General features: G+C 23.7%; 5 protein-coding genes and 1 long non-coding RNA gene across 7 annotated transcripts; 4 read left to right on the top strand and 2 right to left on the bottom strand.

Annotated features, from left to right (window-relative positions):
• Positions 1–306: 306 nt before the first annotated feature.
• On the top strand, positions 307–2500 carry LOC100868272 (3-oxoacyl-[acyl-carrier-protein] synthase, mitochondrial). Its single transcript, XM_012495138.3, has 3 exons — positions 307–873; positions 967–1347; positions 1426–2500. The coding sequence occupies exons 1-3, from the start codon at positions 675–677 to the stop codon at positions 2166–2168; spliced, it is 1323 nt and encodes a 440-aa protein (XP_012350592.2). The 5' UTR covers positions 307–674; the 3' UTR covers positions 2169–2500.
• Positions 2485–6909, bottom strand: LOC100867429 (gametogenetin-binding protein 2-like). Its single transcript, XM_003690890.4, has 11 exons — positions 6648–6909; positions 5722–5912; positions 5492–5635; positions 5204–5416; positions 4940–5143; positions 4633–4801; positions 4393–4557; positions 4234–4323; positions 3885–4142; positions 3397–3804; positions 2485–3330 (listed from the first exon to the last, which is right to left on the bottom strand). The coding sequence occupies exons 1-11, from the start codon at positions 6735–6737 to the stop codon at positions 3154–3156; spliced, it is 2109 nt and encodes a 702-aa protein (XP_003690938.1). The 5' UTR covers positions 6738–6909; the 3' UTR covers positions 2485–3153.
• LOC147657419 (uncharacterized) lies at positions 4620–5466 on the top strand. Its single transcript, XR_015292411.1, has 2 exons — positions 4620–4753; positions 5043–5466. It is a non-coding gene; the product is annotated as an uncharacterized LOC147657419 (long non-coding RNA).
• Positions 6881–9256, top strand: LOC100869094 (neuferricin). Its single transcript, XM_012495139.3, has 5 exons — positions 6881–7238; positions 7833–8205; positions 8291–8431; positions 8510–8696; positions 8757–9256. The coding sequence occupies exons 2-5, from the start codon at positions 7890–7892 to the stop codon at positions 8941–8943; spliced, it is 831 nt and encodes a 276-aa protein (XP_012350593.1). The 5' UTR covers positions 6881–7238; positions 7833–7889; the 3' UTR covers positions 8944–9256.
• Positions 9257–9746: 490 nt separating this feature from the next.
• LOC100870176 (uncharacterized) lies at positions 9747–11299 on the bottom strand. Its single transcript, XM_003690911.3, has 3 exons — positions 10739–11299; positions 10345–10500; positions 9747–10265 (listed from the first exon to the last, which is right to left on the bottom strand). The coding sequence occupies exons 1-3, from the start codon at positions 10762–10764 to the stop codon at positions 9866–9868; spliced, it is 582 nt and encodes a 193-aa protein (XP_003690959.2). The 5' UTR covers positions 10765–11299; the 3' UTR covers positions 9747–9865.
• A 5-nt stretch (positions 11300–11304) lies between these two features.
• Taf2 (TATA-box binding protein associated factor 2) lies at positions 11305–17068 on the top strand. Of its 2 annotated transcripts, none has more exons than XR_015292410.1 (19): positions 11305–11446; positions 11792–11846; positions 11919–12082; positions 12174–12390; positions 12458–12696; positions 12804–13025; positions 13106–13319; positions 13405–13656; positions 13733–13941; positions 14054–14293; positions 14425–14674; positions 14748–14888; positions 15020–15210; positions 15278–15489; positions 15579–15798; positions 15866–16016; positions 16096–16272; positions 16396–16566; positions 16627–17068. XR_015292410.1 is itself a non-coding variant. In XM_086909560.1 (19 exons), exons 1-19 carry the CDS (start codon positions 11403–11405, stop codon positions 16876–16878), a joined length of 3600 nt encoding a protein of 1199 aa, XP_086765686.1. In that variant the 5' UTR covers positions 11305–11402; the 3' UTR covers positions 16879–17068. The 2 variants fall into 2 exon arrangements, 1 of the variants encoding a protein (XP_086765686.1); XM_086909560.1 differs by having other exon boundaries at positions 16117–16272.
• The last annotated feature ends 56 nt before the right edge of the window (positions 17069–17124 follow it).

Here is a 17124-nt window from a genome sequence, read left to right as displayed (position 1 = left end):
AAAAAATTTGATTACTCAATCAATATAAAAAGAACTTCTAAAAATTGAGTATAATAAAATAAAATATTTTTTTATAACATTTAATATATATAAAAATATAAAAATTAAGTATAAATTAACAATTGATTATATAATAATAATGTGATGACATTCGAATAATATCGTTTCCAATAATTATTAAAAAGAAAAAGTATATCTTAATGATATCCTTAAAATATAAATAAACATATATACATATATGTATATATATATATATATATATATATTTATATATATATATGCATTTCATTATATATATTCATATTATATATATAAAATGATTTGTTTTATCTTTATAAAAAATTAACTGTACATTTTATATAAAATATATACAAAATTAATTATTTGATGAAGTTACGATTAAATAAATACTACTAGGGACTATGGATCTTAGCGCCATACTATTTAAGTTTTAGTAACTTAATCTTTATATTTCTACGTAATAATGTTTCCATTGCATATTTTTAAAAGAAAATTGTGTATTTGTATTTTTTTTCAAATATTATTTTTAAAATGAAAGTAAAAAAATATTTATATAAAACTTAATACATATCTATTAAGTTTTTTTCATAGAAGAAGTGATGATATAATAAGATATAACCTTAATATATTTTAAAATATTTGTTACCGGTCAAATGTTTATCTCATTTGTTATTATTAATCGTACATTAACAACCGCTGCAAGATGCAAACGGCGAGTTGTGGTTACAGGATTAGGAGTAGTATCTCCTCTTGGAATTGGTACACAGAATGCTTGGCAAGCTCTCATTACTTCCAAATCAGGTATCACTAAGTTGATTAATCCAGAGTATGACAAATTACCTTGCAAAGTCGGTAAGAATTTTATAATTTTATAAATCTGATTTTTTAAATGAATTGATAATTTTATTATATATATAGATATATATTAATAATTAATAATTTTAGGTGCATTAATACCTAAAGGAAATAATCCTAATGAATTAAACATTGATTCATATTTTACAAAAAGTGAATTACGTACAATGTGTCCTGCTACAGCCTATGCTTTAATAGCTACTGAAGAAGCATTAAATAATGCAAATTGGAAACCAAAAGATGAAACTGATAAAAGAGATACAGGAGTAGCAGTAGGAATTGGAATGATAGATTTAATTGATGTATGTGCAACATATGAAGCTTTAAAAAAAGGCTATAACAAAGTTAGTCCTTATTTTGTACCAAGAATATTACCAAATATGGCTGCAGGACAAATTAGTATTAAATATGGTTTTCGTGGTCCAAATCATTCTGTTTCAACAGCATGTGCAACTGGAGCACATGCAATTGGTATTATAATTTCTAACAAATTTGAAAAAATTGTCTATATATTTATTATGATTAAAATATAATATATTTAATTTACAGGTGACGCATTTCGTTTTATTCGTGGTGGAGAAACAAGTGTAATGATATGTGGTGGAGCAGAAGCATGTATTAGTCCTCTTGCTATAGCTGCATTTTGTAGACTTCGTGCATTAAGTACTAATAAAAATGATTTTCCATATGAAGCATCACGACCATTTGATAAAGATAGAGATGGATTTGTTATGGGAGAAGGTGCTGCTATATTAGTATTAGAAGAATTAAATCATGCACTTGAAAGAAAAGCTAATATTTATGCAGAAGTATTAGGATATGGTTTATCTGGTGATGCAGCACATTTAACTGCACCTAGTGAAGATGGCACTGGTGCTATATTAGCTATGGATAGAGCAATAAAAGATGCTGGCATAAAAAGTGTAGAAATTACTTTTATTAATGCACATGCAACTTCAACTCCTTTGGGTGATAGCATTGAATTAAAAGCTATAGAATCATTTATGGGTCACCACAGTAAAAATATAACAGTCTCTAGTACAAAAGGTGCTCATGGTCATTTGTTAGGAGCAGCAGGAAACTTAGAAGCTGTTTTTACTATTTTAGCAATAAAAGAGGGTATTATTCCTCCAACATTAAATTTACATACATTGGATACAAAAACAAGCTTAAGTTTTGCACCTAATGTAAAAAAAAATTGGAATACAATTTCTAGACGTGTAGCTTTAAAAAATGCTTTTGGCTTTGGAGGAACAAATGCATGCTTATGCTTTGCCCAATATAATGAATAAACTGATCACTAAAACTAGTTTGAAAAGAAGCATAATAATACACAACATAATCCAAACTAGTCATTCCTTATATACATTAATCAATATATATACATGTATAATATCTAAAGAAAATACATATGCATAATTTTACTCTTTTATAACAAAGTGCCGGTGCTTCTATTAAATCATTTTCATATAAAGCTTAAATATAATAGTTCAAATATTTTTAATATTTTTATGTAAATTTTTTCGTGTAATATATCGTGTAAAAAAAAAGCAAAATCTTTTATAATATTATTGTACAAAAAAGCTGTAACTTGAAATAATATAGTACATAATGTAATATAATATATATTTTGTATTAATTTTTAATATTTTCCGCTCATATCATTATTACAACATTTACATTCATTTTGCAGAAAAACAAATCTAAATCTCTGCTTTCAAAAAAATATAGTAATTTATACAATAATTATTTACTACGTGCAGATAATCGTAATTTGGCATGTTTTTACAATCAATACATGCTTCCAAAAATTATTATTTAATTATATAAACACATGGAAATCAGTCTCATTTAATTCTGATCACTGACCATATTTGTGCATTAATTTAATAACTTACTTTTTCTTAAATCCAGTTTTCAGAATTAATATTTGACTATAAATTCTGATTTCGTTCATTTACAATTATATTTTCATCTACAAATGTCTTTTATTTTTATAAATTCAACTGCATAAGAAACAACAAAATTCAAGGCATAATTGTTTCTTCGTACCTCTAATTTATTAGATGTAATTCTTTGCTTACAGATAAACCATACCATATGATGTTCTTACGATGTAGTATATCTCCAACGATATTTTATTCTGAGGAAGGTTGACATCCAATGATAATAGTTATCCGAAATACATCTATTGCACTCCTGTTTCTCTACTGGCAGTAAATCAATGTAAAAAAGAAAGATTGTATCCTATTAAGTAATCATATCTATTAGGAATTCTTAATTAGGAATGGTAAAGGGTTTATGATGGCTGCATAAAATAGCAAAACGTTTTCTCAATGTTTGACGCAATTCTTGTCGTTTTTCAAGAACTTGGCACATTCGAGATTTAAATTCCAATACTTCCTCAGCTGGAATATAACTTTCTTTTTCTTCATCACCAGATAAATAAGAATCCTAAAAACAAAATTAAATTATTAAATGCAAAAAAAACCTTTGAATCATAATGAATTACGATCTTACTTCTAACATTTGGGTAAGTGTTAAACCTCCACCTCTTTCTTTTAACAATGAGATACTAGAACTGGAATGAACAAGTTTATCAGATGGTCGTATATCGTGACAATCTCTCTCATGATTACAACATCCATCACTACAAGCTACTTCAGATCCTTCTGGAGTACTAGGAAGAGAAGAGCTACTAATATTATGTTCCGATGAATAACCGCAATCTTGTGATGATTGTTCGCTTGAAGAACGACTTTTTCTCTCTGAGATTGATAATTCAAAACGTTTTTTCATTTCTATCCACATATTGCATCTCTTGCTTGGCTTTCCAATCCAAGCATCTACTATTTCTTTAGTCATTGGATGTTTACAGTCTTCTAAATTATGCCAATGATCATTTTCAATCTTTTCCGAAAGATCACACTATACATTGAATGATAGTTAAATCTTATAACGTACGTTAAAAATTGTGTAGAGCATGTATTGACACATTAAATTATTACCTTACACGATTCACATGCATCAAATAATTCTTCTTCAGAAAGATTCTTAGATGTACTTTTTTTAATTTGATTTGTAGAAATTTTGGTCTTTGATTCAGAACTCTTTTTAATTGTAGTTTTTTGCACGTTCGATGATTTTTTTGGGAATGCTAATTGTGTTTGACTCTGTGATCTTGATATACTAGATTTTGATTTTTTTACACAATCCGGACATTTACATGTAGGTGGTCCCTTATTTTTTGGATCTAATACTTGTAACTAAAAAAAAACAGAAAGTACTTTATGTATATATATTAAGCATTTTTATATATATTTACATATATTCGTAATGAAATATAGTATTAGTTACCTTATGTTGATCTATATTTTGTGTTGTGGGTTTTGAATCCGCACAAACACAAGATGTATCACTATTACCACTTTGCTTTTTGCTCGAACACTAATAATAATTAATTTATGTAAGAATATTAAATATATAAATTTTGAAAATTTTCAAATAATAACATACATCACATGTATTTTCTTTTTCTTCTGTCTCATATCGTCGTTCTTTCTTCTTTTTACGTTTCAAACGTAATTTTTCTCGTCTTTGTTGTTTTGCTATCTCTTCTCTTGTTAATTCTTCATAAAGAAGTTCTAATTGAGAAATACCTTGTTTAACCTCTACAGCCATCTGTAAAAAGTCAAGTAATCAAATAATTTATAAGTAGTTCTATTAATATAATTATTATCAAAATAAATAATATACTTGAAAATTTCTAGATAACGCATCTACTGCAACAGCAGCTAACACTTTGCATACAGTTTCCTCTTCTCTTAATCGTCTATGAACTCTATGTAAACGTTCAGCAACACACATTCCTAAACATGTAAGTACCTCTTCTTGAGCAATTTCCAATGTTTTCGCATGTCTCTCTCTATAATTTAAAAATTTTTATTTTTATTTTATTGAAAAAATAAAATTATTTTTATTATTATTTTTATTAAAAATATATTTCTATAATATTATATTTCTATAATAATTTCCATTCTATAATAATATTATAATTATATACCTTCCCATAAGTTCTGGTTGTGTACGACCAATAAGATTACCCATATAAAGTGGATTTGTAGGTATATGTACATGTCTATCACGTATACAACGTCTGATTCCAGCATATAAAGAAGCAACATAACCTTTTTCTTTTTCTGGTTCGGGCTCTGTTGTTAATAAAGAAAATGCTAGCAATACCTTTGTACGACATTCACCACAAAATCTGTAATAGTAGATATAATACAAGATTTTTATAAAAAGTCATAAAAATTTATGAACCTACCGATGTTTACGTAAATATGTATCCAAAGTAGCCTCAAGGGTATTACTTTCTATCAAAGCAAGTTCCAAACGACATGAATGATCCATACAGTCCCATACTTCTTTCCATGCACTTGGAGGAGGCCTCATACGTTGAATTTCTAACGAATGTAGTACACATCTTCTTGATTTTTTATTTCTGGGTTGACCTTCAACTAAACTATTTAATCTAGCACTGTGCATATAATAAATATAAAAAATATTAAAAATATATAAAGAAAAAAATATGTGTTCATGCATATTTTATTACCTATGTCCTTGCAACATTGTACAAAGCAATTGTGGTGATTCCAAAACATCATCCTTTATTGATAATAAACCTTCAGGTGTAATCACTAATGGATCTAATGCTGGGTGTCCTGATTTCATAAGAGCATAAAATAATCTTTCAACGCTAAATATATAAAAAATCAATTAATATGAGATTATAATATTATATGAATATATTTATTTATATATTATTACAATGTTTTATTATACCTTCTTCTGCAACCAACACAAGGTACAGCTTGACCTAAAATTGCAAGCATATCCTTGCATGTTACTTCAAATGAAGCTTTTATTTCTTCTTTTGTAAGCATATTAAATTTTTTGGTAAATTCATCAAGTTCTTTACCACAAACTAATGGACTATCACAGATTGCTCCTAAACCATTTATGTCCATAATCATCTACATGAAAGTAAAAACTATATTATATAATTAATATTTAATTAATATATAATTAAAATTCATATTTATTATTTTTTTAATATTAAGAGATCTATAATAACTCAAATATATAATTCATAATATAATTCATATATATATATATATATATAATTTTATATAGAAAATTATATATATATATATATATATAATTTTATATAGAAAATTATATATATATATATATATAATTTTATATAGAAAATTTAAACTAAGAAATTATTGAATAAATTATTAAATATATATTAAAAGATATATATAACATATTTTAGTAAAATATTTGTTTTATACATTCTTATAAAATAAAAATACATATATTTTTTTTATCATTCAAATTCTTATATCATTTGTTCATTTAATTAAAGTGCAAAAAAAAAAAGAACAAATCAACTGTAATAAACTTTGACATTCTTTTTTTCAAAAAGAAAACAAGTGATTTTAAAATTATGATAATTACATATATGCAAATGAAGATCGAAAACTTTGAATTCGTACAATATCAATAATCAGCAACTAGTAAGCAAAATATAGATACCATAATACTCCTAATTAGTTATAATATAAGCATGCATTCATTGTCATGTTGTTAGGTTAAGTCAGAAATATCATGGAAAGTTATTACGTAAGTCTTTTTAAGTTTTTAGCTTTTAATAGTCAAAAACTATGCTTTGAGAAAAATGACAAAAAAAAAATTGTACTCACCGTAAGATTTTCATCGACTATCAATGGCATTTGTCTTCGCGTCATATCGACCGGGTAATCATCCCGCCAAACGTCCACTAGTTTCGCCATCGCTGTTGAATTCTACTATTAATAAGAATTATGTATGCAACAATATTCAATCTCAAAAGATGCTACAATACACGGTCACAAATAATTATAATTCACTGCTGCAGTTATATCAGAAAAATAAGTAGAGAATATTATACGTCTGCCATTTGCAACGAGTGGTTTCTCACTTCCGCTCGGCGTGCATTGTCCCGCTTCCTTCTTTACGCGTCATCTTATCCTTATTCTAAAGAAATCGTATAGTAGTGATCATGTATATTAGTTACTTAAAAATACTTTCTATTACTATTTTTAAATAATCGATTTTTTCTTTTTAGTATATATAATTTCTTAAATCGGTTCATAAACATTATTTCTAAATTATAAATATATTCATTAATGTAATTTTTCATTAAATTACATTTTTTCCTATGATAATTTTTTTCTGTTAAGATAGAACTTCTTTACCTATATATATATATACTTAAAATAGAATTTAGTCTTCAATGATCTTGGATAAACAATGTAATTTATACTTTAATATATTTATATAATTCTTTATAATTTTTTTTTAATATTTTTCTGATTTAATGTAAATTTTATATGTTTTTATCATTAAAAAATATGTTCAATATAAAAAGCAATATTTTAATTAAATAATATCTTAAAGTGAATTTTTTTGATATTATCTACTATGTAGAAAATCATTTAAGATACAATCAACAAGTATATGTTTAAATGTATACATATATGTACTTTCACAAAATTAGTTTATTTCTATAAAATATTGAATTTTTATAATATTAAAACAATTGTGATAATGCATTAGTTATATAATTTATCGAATTATTTAAAATCTTTATTATTATCAAATCATAAAGTGAAATCTATCAAAAATATTTTTCAATTTTTCTATATATAATATTTTTGATTCATTCTTTCTTCATAAGAATAAAAAAATATGAGTAAATATAATAATTATTTATACAATAATACAATCATTAAAACTTTTTAAATTCTTAATGATCACTTTAATTGCATTACATCTGTTGCATAAAATAATATTTATATTAATTTTTGTATTCCTTATTTTTTCATTATTATATTTTTTATTTACAGCATAAATAACATCTATTTTTCAAGAAAACTAGGTTATTAACAAATTTATTTAAAATTATGTTTTCTAAGTATATTTGGTTATTACCATTATTTGTATCTATTTTATTATATTCAAATGATTATTTGAATAATATTACATTTAATTTTATGAATAAATGGTTAAATATTACTAAAACTATTTATTCTAATTTTGATAAAAAATTAAATATAAAACCAAATTTAGATATAAATCAAAAAGTATTTACATCAAGTGAACTTAAGAAATATACAAATCTGGAAAATGGTTTATATATTTCTATATTAGGTCATGTTTTTGATGTCACAAAAGGTGCAAAACATTATGGTCCTGGTGCAACATATCATGCATTTACTGGTAAAATTTATATTGAAACTGCATTTATCATTATATTTATAAATATGTATATATGTTGTTATATATATGTTATTTATATATTTAGGACGTGATGCATCTTTAGCATTTATTACTGGAGAATTTAATGATAACAACTTAATAGATGATATATCCTCGTTATCTATTCAGCAAGTCAAAGCATTAAATGATTGGGTTCAATTTTATAATAAAAATTATATTTACAAGGGTATCTAAAAATAAATTAAATATCTGATGCAAATTAAGGCAAATTGAAGAGCACAATTAAAAAAATTTTGATTTATAGGAAAATTAAATGGTAAATATTATAATGAAGATGGTTCCCCAACTAAAGAATTTTATAATGTGCAAAAAATATTAATAGAAGCAAAAGAGAAGCAATTTGAAGAAGTACATAAAAAACAAATGTTTCCTCCATGTAATATAGAATGGAAACCAGATTCTGGAACAGTTGTATGGTGTACTAAAAAAAGGTAAATATAATAAAAATATATAAAAAAATATTATTAATTAAAATTGATTTTTTTTTTTAGTGGCGGAATAGAAAGAAATTGGATTGGTGTTCCAAGAATGTTATTTGAATCTCCAAATTCTAAAGAATATAGATGTGCTTGTGTAAAACTTGATAGCAAAGAATATGAAGAGTTCAAGGGCATGCTTAGAGAATATCCTCAATGTCCAAAGTCTTCAATAAAATGTGCTGTGAAAACAAAAGACTAATAAAAAATAAAAACATATCATAGTTAATAACAACATAATTTTAATATTTATACTTTATAATTCTACTTTCTTAATTTTGTAAATATTTATTTAATTTTATTGTTTTTCCTATTCTTTTTAGTTAAAATTAATTGTAAATAATCATTTTTACATATTTTTATATGATATTGAAATACATTGTAAATAATTTATAATAAAAAATATAGCATAATATATATATAAATATTTATATATAATAATTATTACTCTTATTTTTAAAATATATGCAATCTTAAATAAATATTTGTTTTAAATAAATAATATTTTTTTTATATCTTCAGTCTTTTTTATTACATACAGTTTGAAAATTTATAAAATTTTATATTATGTAGATTTATTCTATTTTTAAGTAATATTTATATTGATAAATGATAAAAAAAAATAAGAACATTTTATAATATATAAAATTGTTATAGGTAAATGCATTAATAATTATAAATATGTATATAATAAAAAAATATAAATATAAAAAATTATCAAAATTAATATTAATTCATTATACATATTTTATATATTTTTATATATTGATCCCAAATAAAATATTTTAATTATTTCATAGCATAGTTATTTTAGTATATAATTTCTTTTATGAATATGTCATGATTGTCATTGTCATTGCTTTTATCATAAAATTATAAGTTCAAATATTAATTCATTGATTAATACAAAATATATTTTTTGTTTTCTTGAAGTTTTTTCATTATAAATTGTTGTTACTATTAAGTACTTCTTTTTTATATTATTTTCTAATAATTATATACATAAAAATTTAAAAAATATTTTTATTAATAAATCATAAATTTACATCAAGAAAGAAAGATAATTTCTTTTAACACAATATTCTATTTTAATTATAAAAAATTTATAATACATTTTATTATTTTTACACTTTCTCACTTTGGTCATTATCAATTTTTGTAGGTGATTCTCCTATAATACCACTCAATTTATCAAGCAACATCTGCATTGAAGCACATTTTCGTTTAAAATTAATTTTTGATCCAAATACTCTTTTAATTTTTGCTCTTCTCTTCTTCAATTTTTGATCAGTAGGTTTTTCTTGAAATTGTATCATACGTTTATATCTCTTCACACTCATATATGTAATACATTCATTTGTACCATCTTTTTCTTCATAAATTGTTTCCAAATTATTTAATTTTCTTTTCAAATTTTTGTTTAAATAATATTCTCTACAATCAATTTCTTCTGTTTGTACTTTATTTTTTGTATTATTATCTTCCACTTCTGTATATGTTCTTTTTCTTGGTCTTAAACTGCATCTAATTTTTATATATAAATTATTTAATAAAATTAAGACTCAATTATAAAAATAAATATAATATTATAAATATTTTATACCTTCTATTAAGAATCTCATTAGACTCATCTTTAAGTATTCTTTTTTTGCATATCCTTTTGTTCTCTGAAGATGGTAAATTTGTAGTTACTGTAAGCATCTCTAAACCTGCCATTACTGCAGGCAGATTAGTATCGATTGTATCATGTGTTTCTATTCTGTAAAATATGATAGTAATTTAATTTTTTAATAAAATACCTTACATTATTTTTATAAAAGAAATTTATATCATTAACTAGTAACTAATGTTCAAATATACAAGTTTATGAAACATTAAATTATTGAAAATTGAGAAAATACTAATAAACATAAATATTTTATACATAAGTTATTTTAATTAAGTTATTTTATACATAAAAATATGTCTATAAATAATTATTAATTCGAAAAACTTACATTGTTGCAGATTGTGTTTTGTCCATTTGTAAAATTTAAATTCGTATATATTTATGAATTACTTAAAGATATTAGTTACTTATAATCATAATTGATAATTAATTGAGATCATTAGGTAAAAAATTTTTAAAAATGTAACATATTTAGCATATCTATATATGCTCTAAATCTTTAATATTTGAAGACTTTAATAAAGTTGTTATGAACTAAATGAAGACGGAACATTCACGTTGTTTCCAAAATTTAAAATTAATGCTATAAATTATAACGGAATTTATGCATCATGTATAGTTATTTATTATGACAGAAGAAAAATTAAAAATAACAACTTTTTGACAAAAACAATTACAAACCACAAATTTTTAATACTTTACAATCATTGGTTAATATTATAGTTTTCAACTACAATAATCTTATTTTACCAAACTTTAGCTCCAAGAACAACAGCGCTCTCTTAACTTAAACTTATAATTGTTACCAACCAATAACTACACAGAAAAATTAACCATTTTGTTTCTATACGTATTTCTATACTATATACATGAAAATAGTGGTCTAAAGACATTAAAATGTCAAAAATATTTACGTATGAAATTAAATTTGATAAAATATATAAATAAATATATATTGTTAAACAAAATAGTGGAAATATATAAATGAAAACATGAAGAAAGAAAAAACGGCCGATAATAGTCGACCATATAAATTATAAGTATTTTTTAGATTTTTATAATGTAAACAAAATTTATCAAGTATATTTAAGATTTTAATATATTTTATATTTTAATAATAAAGTTTCACATAATTTTATACTTTTTCTCTTTAATTTATTTCAATAATTTATTATAAAATATATCTGAAGAAATTTATTAACATATTATTTAACTTTTATATTATGATATTAAGGTTATGTTTACAAAACTCTGTAGTTGCAATTTTTACAATTTTATGATATTAAGTTGTAATTTCTTTATAATAATAAAAAATTTATTTAATTTTTTATCTTGTTCATTAATTTTATTAATTATTATTTAATATTTCTTTTTATCATACGGCTCATCAAATATTGAGTCTCACAGGTATAAGTTTCCAAAGAAAGAGTATTATTGTAAGTAAAATAATTTCTAATATTTGAAAAATTACTAATTTTTATTTCACAAGATATATTTTTTATGTGCAGGGATTTGTAGAATTAACAATTGTTCCACTTAGAGATACATTAAGACTTGTGAAATTAAATGCAAAACAATGTAGAATTTATAGAGTGTGTTTAAATGATACTTATGAAGCACCATTTCAATATTTTGATCCATTTTTAGATATTTGCCAAGGAGATGGCAAACAGTAAGTATTTAAATTGATATAAGTTCAATTTAATAAATATAATAAATATTTAACTAAAGCAATATTGTTTATTTATATGACATTTTTTTAGACGATCATTAGAATTTTTTTCAAATATGCATTTAGCAGCTGCGCAAAGAGTTGATCCAGATAATAATGCAGGAGAATTAGTTGTACAAATTCCCCCAGATGCTGCACATTTAGTTGCTGAAGGTAGAAGTTTAAGAATTAGCATTGAATTCTCTTTAGAACAACCTCAAGGTGGAGTCCATTTTGTTGTACCAAATTGTGAAGGAACATTAGCAGAGGTATAGTAAATTTATAATAATATAAAAAATTATTTTTATGCCAATTTGTAATTAAATATTTTTTTAGAGAGGTGCTCATATGTATACATATAGCTATGAGAATTCTTCAAGATTATGGTTTCCATGTGTTGATAGCTTCGCAGAACCATGTACTTGGAAATTAGAATTTACTGTAGATGATTCTATGACAGCTGTATCTTGTGGTGATCTTGTAGAAGTTGTATATACTCCAGATATGCGTAGAAAAACTTTTCACTATGTTCTTAATACACCAGCATGTGCACCAAATATTGCACTTGCAGTTGGGTAAGTTACTTGAATTTTATTTAAAAAAAAATAGAATTTTATGTTTATATAAATATAATAATATTGTTATTATATTAACATAATATATAATATTATCTTTTTTTTAGACCATTTGAAATATTTGTTGATCCATACATGCATGAAGTAACACATTTTTGTTTGCCACAATTATTACCATCTTTAAAAGTTTCTGCAAAGTATATGCATGAAGCATTTGAATTTTATGAAGAAACATTATCAAATAGATATCCTTATTCTTGTTATAAACAAGTTTTTGTAGATGAGTTAGATGAAGATATAAATGCTTATGCTACTATGAGTATTTTAAAGTAAGAAATTATATTAAATAATTTTAATATTAAATATAAATACAATGATATTATAAATTTATTTATTTATTTATTTATAGTACAAATTTATTACATTCAACTGCAATTATTGATCAAGTCTATATTACAAAAAAAGCTATGGCACAAGCTGTTGCAGAACAATTTTTTGGTTGTTTTATATCCATGCAAAATTGGTCTGACACATGGTTACCTAAAGGTATTTCAACATATCTTACTGGTTTATATGCAAAAAAATGTTTTGGAAATAATGAATATAGAGAATGGATACAATCGGTACATAAAATTTCCTTCTCATTGATATACATTAAATGTAGTTACAGATATAGTTTTAATAAAAATTTATTGTTAATAATTTTAGGAATTGCAAGAAGTTGTAAAATATGAAGAACAATTTGGAGGTATAATATTAGATCCTTCTCAACCACCAGCTCCTTTACCAATTGCAGCAAATACACCAGCACCTACGCCTAGGGCTCCAGATCCTGGATTTTATTTTCCAATAAGAAATTTACATACAATGTCTCCAAAGTATATTGAAGTGCTTCGTAAAAAAGCACATTTAGTTATTAGAATGTTAGAACATAGAATTGGACAAGAATTACTTTTACAAGTATATATTTCCACAAATATTATGTTATCTTTATTTTTATTTTAAATAAATTAAAATTTATTTTATTATTTTTCAGGTTTTTAACAAACAATTATCTCTTGCTGCCAATGCTGCACAACAAAAAATTGATTCAGGACTTTGGTCTCATATGTTAATTAGTACAAACGTATTTACAAAAGCAATTTTTACTGTAACTGGTAAAGATATGGCAGTTTTTATAGACCAATGGGTTAGAACAGGTGGACATGCAAAATTTAGTTTAAGTTTTATATTTAATAGAAAAAGGTAATACAAATTAGAAAATTTTTAATAAACATATAGTTTTAAATTTATTTTAAATTTATACTAAAAATTTAAATTAAATTAATTTTTTATTAATTTAAGTTATATTACATAGGAATACTGTAGAATTAGAAATTCGACAAGAAACTACAAATCAAAGAGGAATTAGAAAATATGTCGGTCCACTTCTAGTTAATATTCAAGAACTAGATGGTACTTTTAAACATACTTTACAAATTGAAGGTACTGTGGCGAAAGCAGACATAACATGTCACAGTAAAAGTCGTAGAAATAAAAAGAAAAAAATTCCACTATGTACAGGAGAAGAAGTAGATATGGATCTTTCTGCTATGGAGTAGGTACTATTTTAATATAAAAGTATAATTTCTATATTTAAAAATAAACTATTTTTTATTTTTAAATTATTTTAAATTAAAAAGATATATAATTATATGAAAAATAATAAATTGTGTACTTTCTTTATAGTGATTCTCCCGTATTATGGATAAGATTAGATCCTGAAATGACACTTTTGCGTGCTGTCCAAGTTGAACAACCTGATTATCAATGGCAATATCAATTAAGACACGAAAGAGATGTTACAGCACAATTAGAAGCTATTGAAGCTTTACAGAATCACGCAACACCCGCTACACGATTAGCATTAACTGATACTATAGAAAATGAACATTGTTATTATAAAGTTAGATTACGAGCTGCACATTGTTTAACAAAGGTTATATATATATTTTTAATATTTTAAAATTATTGATTTATATATAGTTTATTTATATCAATAATAATTATAGGTAGCTAATGCAATGGTTGCAACATGGGCAGGTCCACCAGCAATGTTAGCTATATTTCGAAAATTATTTGGATCGGCTTCGTGTAGACGAATAATTAAACAAAATAATTTTACAAATTTTCAACACTATTTTTTACAAAAGGTTTAATATTTTTTCAATACAAATTAATTATTATTTTAATTATTATTATTATTATTTATAATTAATTATTATAAATATATATATTAGTATATTATATTATATATTTTTATACATTTTTTTTATGATTTTAGACTATACCAGTAGCAATGGCTGGTTTACGTAATGCTCACGGTATATGTCCACCAGAAGTTTTAGCTTTTTTAATGGATTTATTTAAATATAATGATAATAGTAAAAACAGATATTCAGATAATTATTATAGAGCTGCATTAATTGAGGCTCTTGGAGCTACTGTTACACCTGTAATTAGCGTGCAACAAGGGTATAATGAATATTGAAGTAAAAAATCAATTATAATTTTATGATTATATATTAATATCTTTCTTTAGAACAGCTATTACTGCCGAATCTTTATCAGTTGATACTAGAGCTATATTAGAAGAAGTTACACGAAATTTAAATTTGGAAAAATTATTACCATGTTATAAATACACAGTCAGTGTTTCTTGTCTTAAAGTTATACGTATTTTACAAAAGTTTGGCCACCTTCCTAGCAATCCTCATCTTTTTAGAGCATATGCTGCATATGGACAATTTATCGGTATATAAAATGTTTTATATTTAAAATATTATTAATGCTAATTAATAATACAAACAGATATTTATATATTCTTATAATTATTGGTGTAGATGTTAGAATTGCAGCTTTAGAAGCATTAGTTGACTTTACTAGAGTAGATGGCAAGTGGGAAGATTTAGAATTTTTATTAGATATGATAGAAATGGACCCTCATCCTGGAGTACGACATAGATTAGTCAGGCTTATGGTTGAAAATCCACCATTTGAAAGAGCGCATAAGCATCGTTTAGATCGTCCTGAATTGGTCGATCGTATATGGAATTTAATTAAGTATGTTCAATTTAAATTGTTATTTATTTTAATTTTCTTTCTCAGAACTTAATATAAACTTTTACAGTGGTATGCTCTCTCATGATCCTAAAATTCGATGCGACTTAGTTGATTTATATTATACTTTATATGGATCAAAACGACCATTTTGTCTTCCTATTCCTGAACTTGCTGCTATTACTAAACCAAGAAAAGGACCATCAAGTCCAGAACAAGATGTAAATTATATATATCTAAAACGATTTTATATAATTATAAATTATATATATAAATTATTTTATTGTTTTGTTTATTTAGTTTTAATTTTCCTGATTTTAGATTAAACCAAATATATCGCATATAAAACATGAATCATCAGTAATGGAAACTGAAAATTCAAGTGGAGTAGGTAAAAAAAAACTTTCTCCAAATACAGATATTCCAGGCCCTTCCAATTCGGTAGATTATACTCCAGAAATAAAACGTCAAAAACTGGTAACATGAAATATAAATATATTAAAAATATAGATAAAAATTTAAAAAAAAAATAAAATTAAAAAATAAAATTTAATGCTATTTTACAATTTAAAATTATAATTATATTTGTATGTTGAAAAGGATGATCGAACTCCTTCAGTAACCAGTGATGGAAAAGTAAAATCAGAATATTATAGTGATAATTCTGCATCATTACCTGGTATTATGGGAACACCAGGACCAGTGGGTTTTGAACCAGGAATGTTCAAAAAAGAAGAAGAGCATAAACAAAAAAGTGATTCCGTCAATAAGGTAAATTACTATTATATATACCATATATATTTATATTTATTTATATAATTTATTTTGTAGAATAAAAAGAAGAAAAAAGATAAAAAGAAACACAAGCATAAACATAAACATAAACATGACCATAAACATGGTAAAGATAAAGAGAAAAAGGAGAAAGACAAAGAGAAAGTTAAAGAGAAAGAGAAAGATAAAGAGAAAGATAAAACTAAAGATTCTTCAAATTTAAAAATCAAAGAAGAAACTTTAAGCTCAGCAAGTTCCAGTCTTAGTCCAGATGCAACAACTGTTACTAACGAATTTATTTTTCCATAATATAAATCATTTCATCATCAATTTTCAAAATTAGCATTGTTTATAATATAATTTTTATATAATTTAAGATACATTACATCAAGTACATACAATCATAAGATTAATCATCAAAAATTGTAAATACATTTATAAATATATTATACAAAAAATATTTTCATTTATTTTGTTAAATAAAATATTTAAGATAAAACTTTTTTTCCTACATACTATATTTATGATTGGTGATTTGACAATAATCTTTTTTTA

This window comes from Apis florea, unplaced genomic scaffold (assembly GCF_048593485.1).
Source record: "Apis florea isolate Af1SG1 unplaced genomic scaffold, ASM4859348v1 contig_3158_pilon, whole genome shotgun sequence".
Lineage (NCBI taxonomy): Eukaryota > Metazoa > Arthropoda > Insecta > Hymenoptera > Apidae > Apis > Apis florea.
Note: the sequence above shows the minus strand (reverse complement) of the source record. Positions and strands in the feature narration are given on the sequence as shown.

Bases quoted from the DNA above. Each gene is read 5' to 3' on its own strand.
- LOC100868272 (XM_012495138.3), top strand. From the start codon at position 675: ATGTTTATCTCATTTGTTATTATTAATCGTACATTAACAACCGCTGCA. The intron at 874-966 runs GTAAGAATTTTA...TAATAATTTTAG, and splicing joins CAAATTACCTTGCAAAGTCG to GTGCATTAATACCTAAAGGA. The intron at 1,348-1,425 runs GTATTATAATTT...TTTAATTTACAG, and splicing joins AACTGGAGCACATGCAATTG to GTGACGCATTTCGTTTTATT.
- LOC100867429 (XM_003690890.4), bottom strand. From the start codon at position 6,737: ATGGCGAAACTAGTGGACGTTTGGCGGGATGATTACCCGGTCGATATG. The intron at 4,324-4,392 runs GTATGTTATTAT...AATTATTATTAG, and splicing joins AAAAAGAAAATACATGTGAT to TGTTCGAGCAAAAAGCAAAG. The intron at 4,143-4,233 runs GTAACTAATACT...GTTTTTTTTTAG, and splicing joins AAAATATAGATCAACATAAG to TTACAAGTATTAGATCCAAA.
- LOC100869094 (XM_012495139.3), top strand. From the start codon at position 7,890: ATGTTTTCTAAGTATATTTGGTTATTACCATTATTTGTATCTATTTTA. The intron at 8,432-8,509 runs GTATCTAAAAAT...TTTGATTTATAG, and splicing joins TAAAAATTATATTTACAAGG to GAAAATTAAATGGTAAATAT. The intron at 8,697-8,756 runs GTAAATATAATA...TTTTTTTTTTAG, and splicing joins GTATGGTGTACTAAAAAAAG to TGGCGGAATAGAAAGAAATT.
- LOC100870176 (XM_003690911.3), bottom strand. From the start codon at position 10,764: ATGGACAAAACACAATCTGCAACAAT. The intron at 10,501-10,738 runs GTAAGTTTTTCG...CATATTTTACAG, and splicing joins AAAACACAATCTGCAACAAT to AATAGAAACACATGATACAA. The intron at 10,266-10,344 runs GTATAAAATATT...TATAAAAATTAG, and splicing joins AATGAGATTCTTAATAGAAG to ATGCAGTTTAAGACCAAGAA.
- Taf2 (XM_086909560.1), top strand. From the start codon at position 11,403: ATGAAGAAAGAAAAAACGGCCGATAATAGTCGACCATATAAATT. The intron at 13,942-14,053 runs GTAATACAAATT...TATATTACATAG, and splicing joins TTTATATTTAATAGAAAAAG to GAATACTGTAGAATTAGAAA. The intron at 15,490-15,578 runs GTATATAAAATG...TTATTGGTGTAG, and splicing joins TGCATATGGACAATTTATCG to ATGTTAGAATTGCAGCTTTA.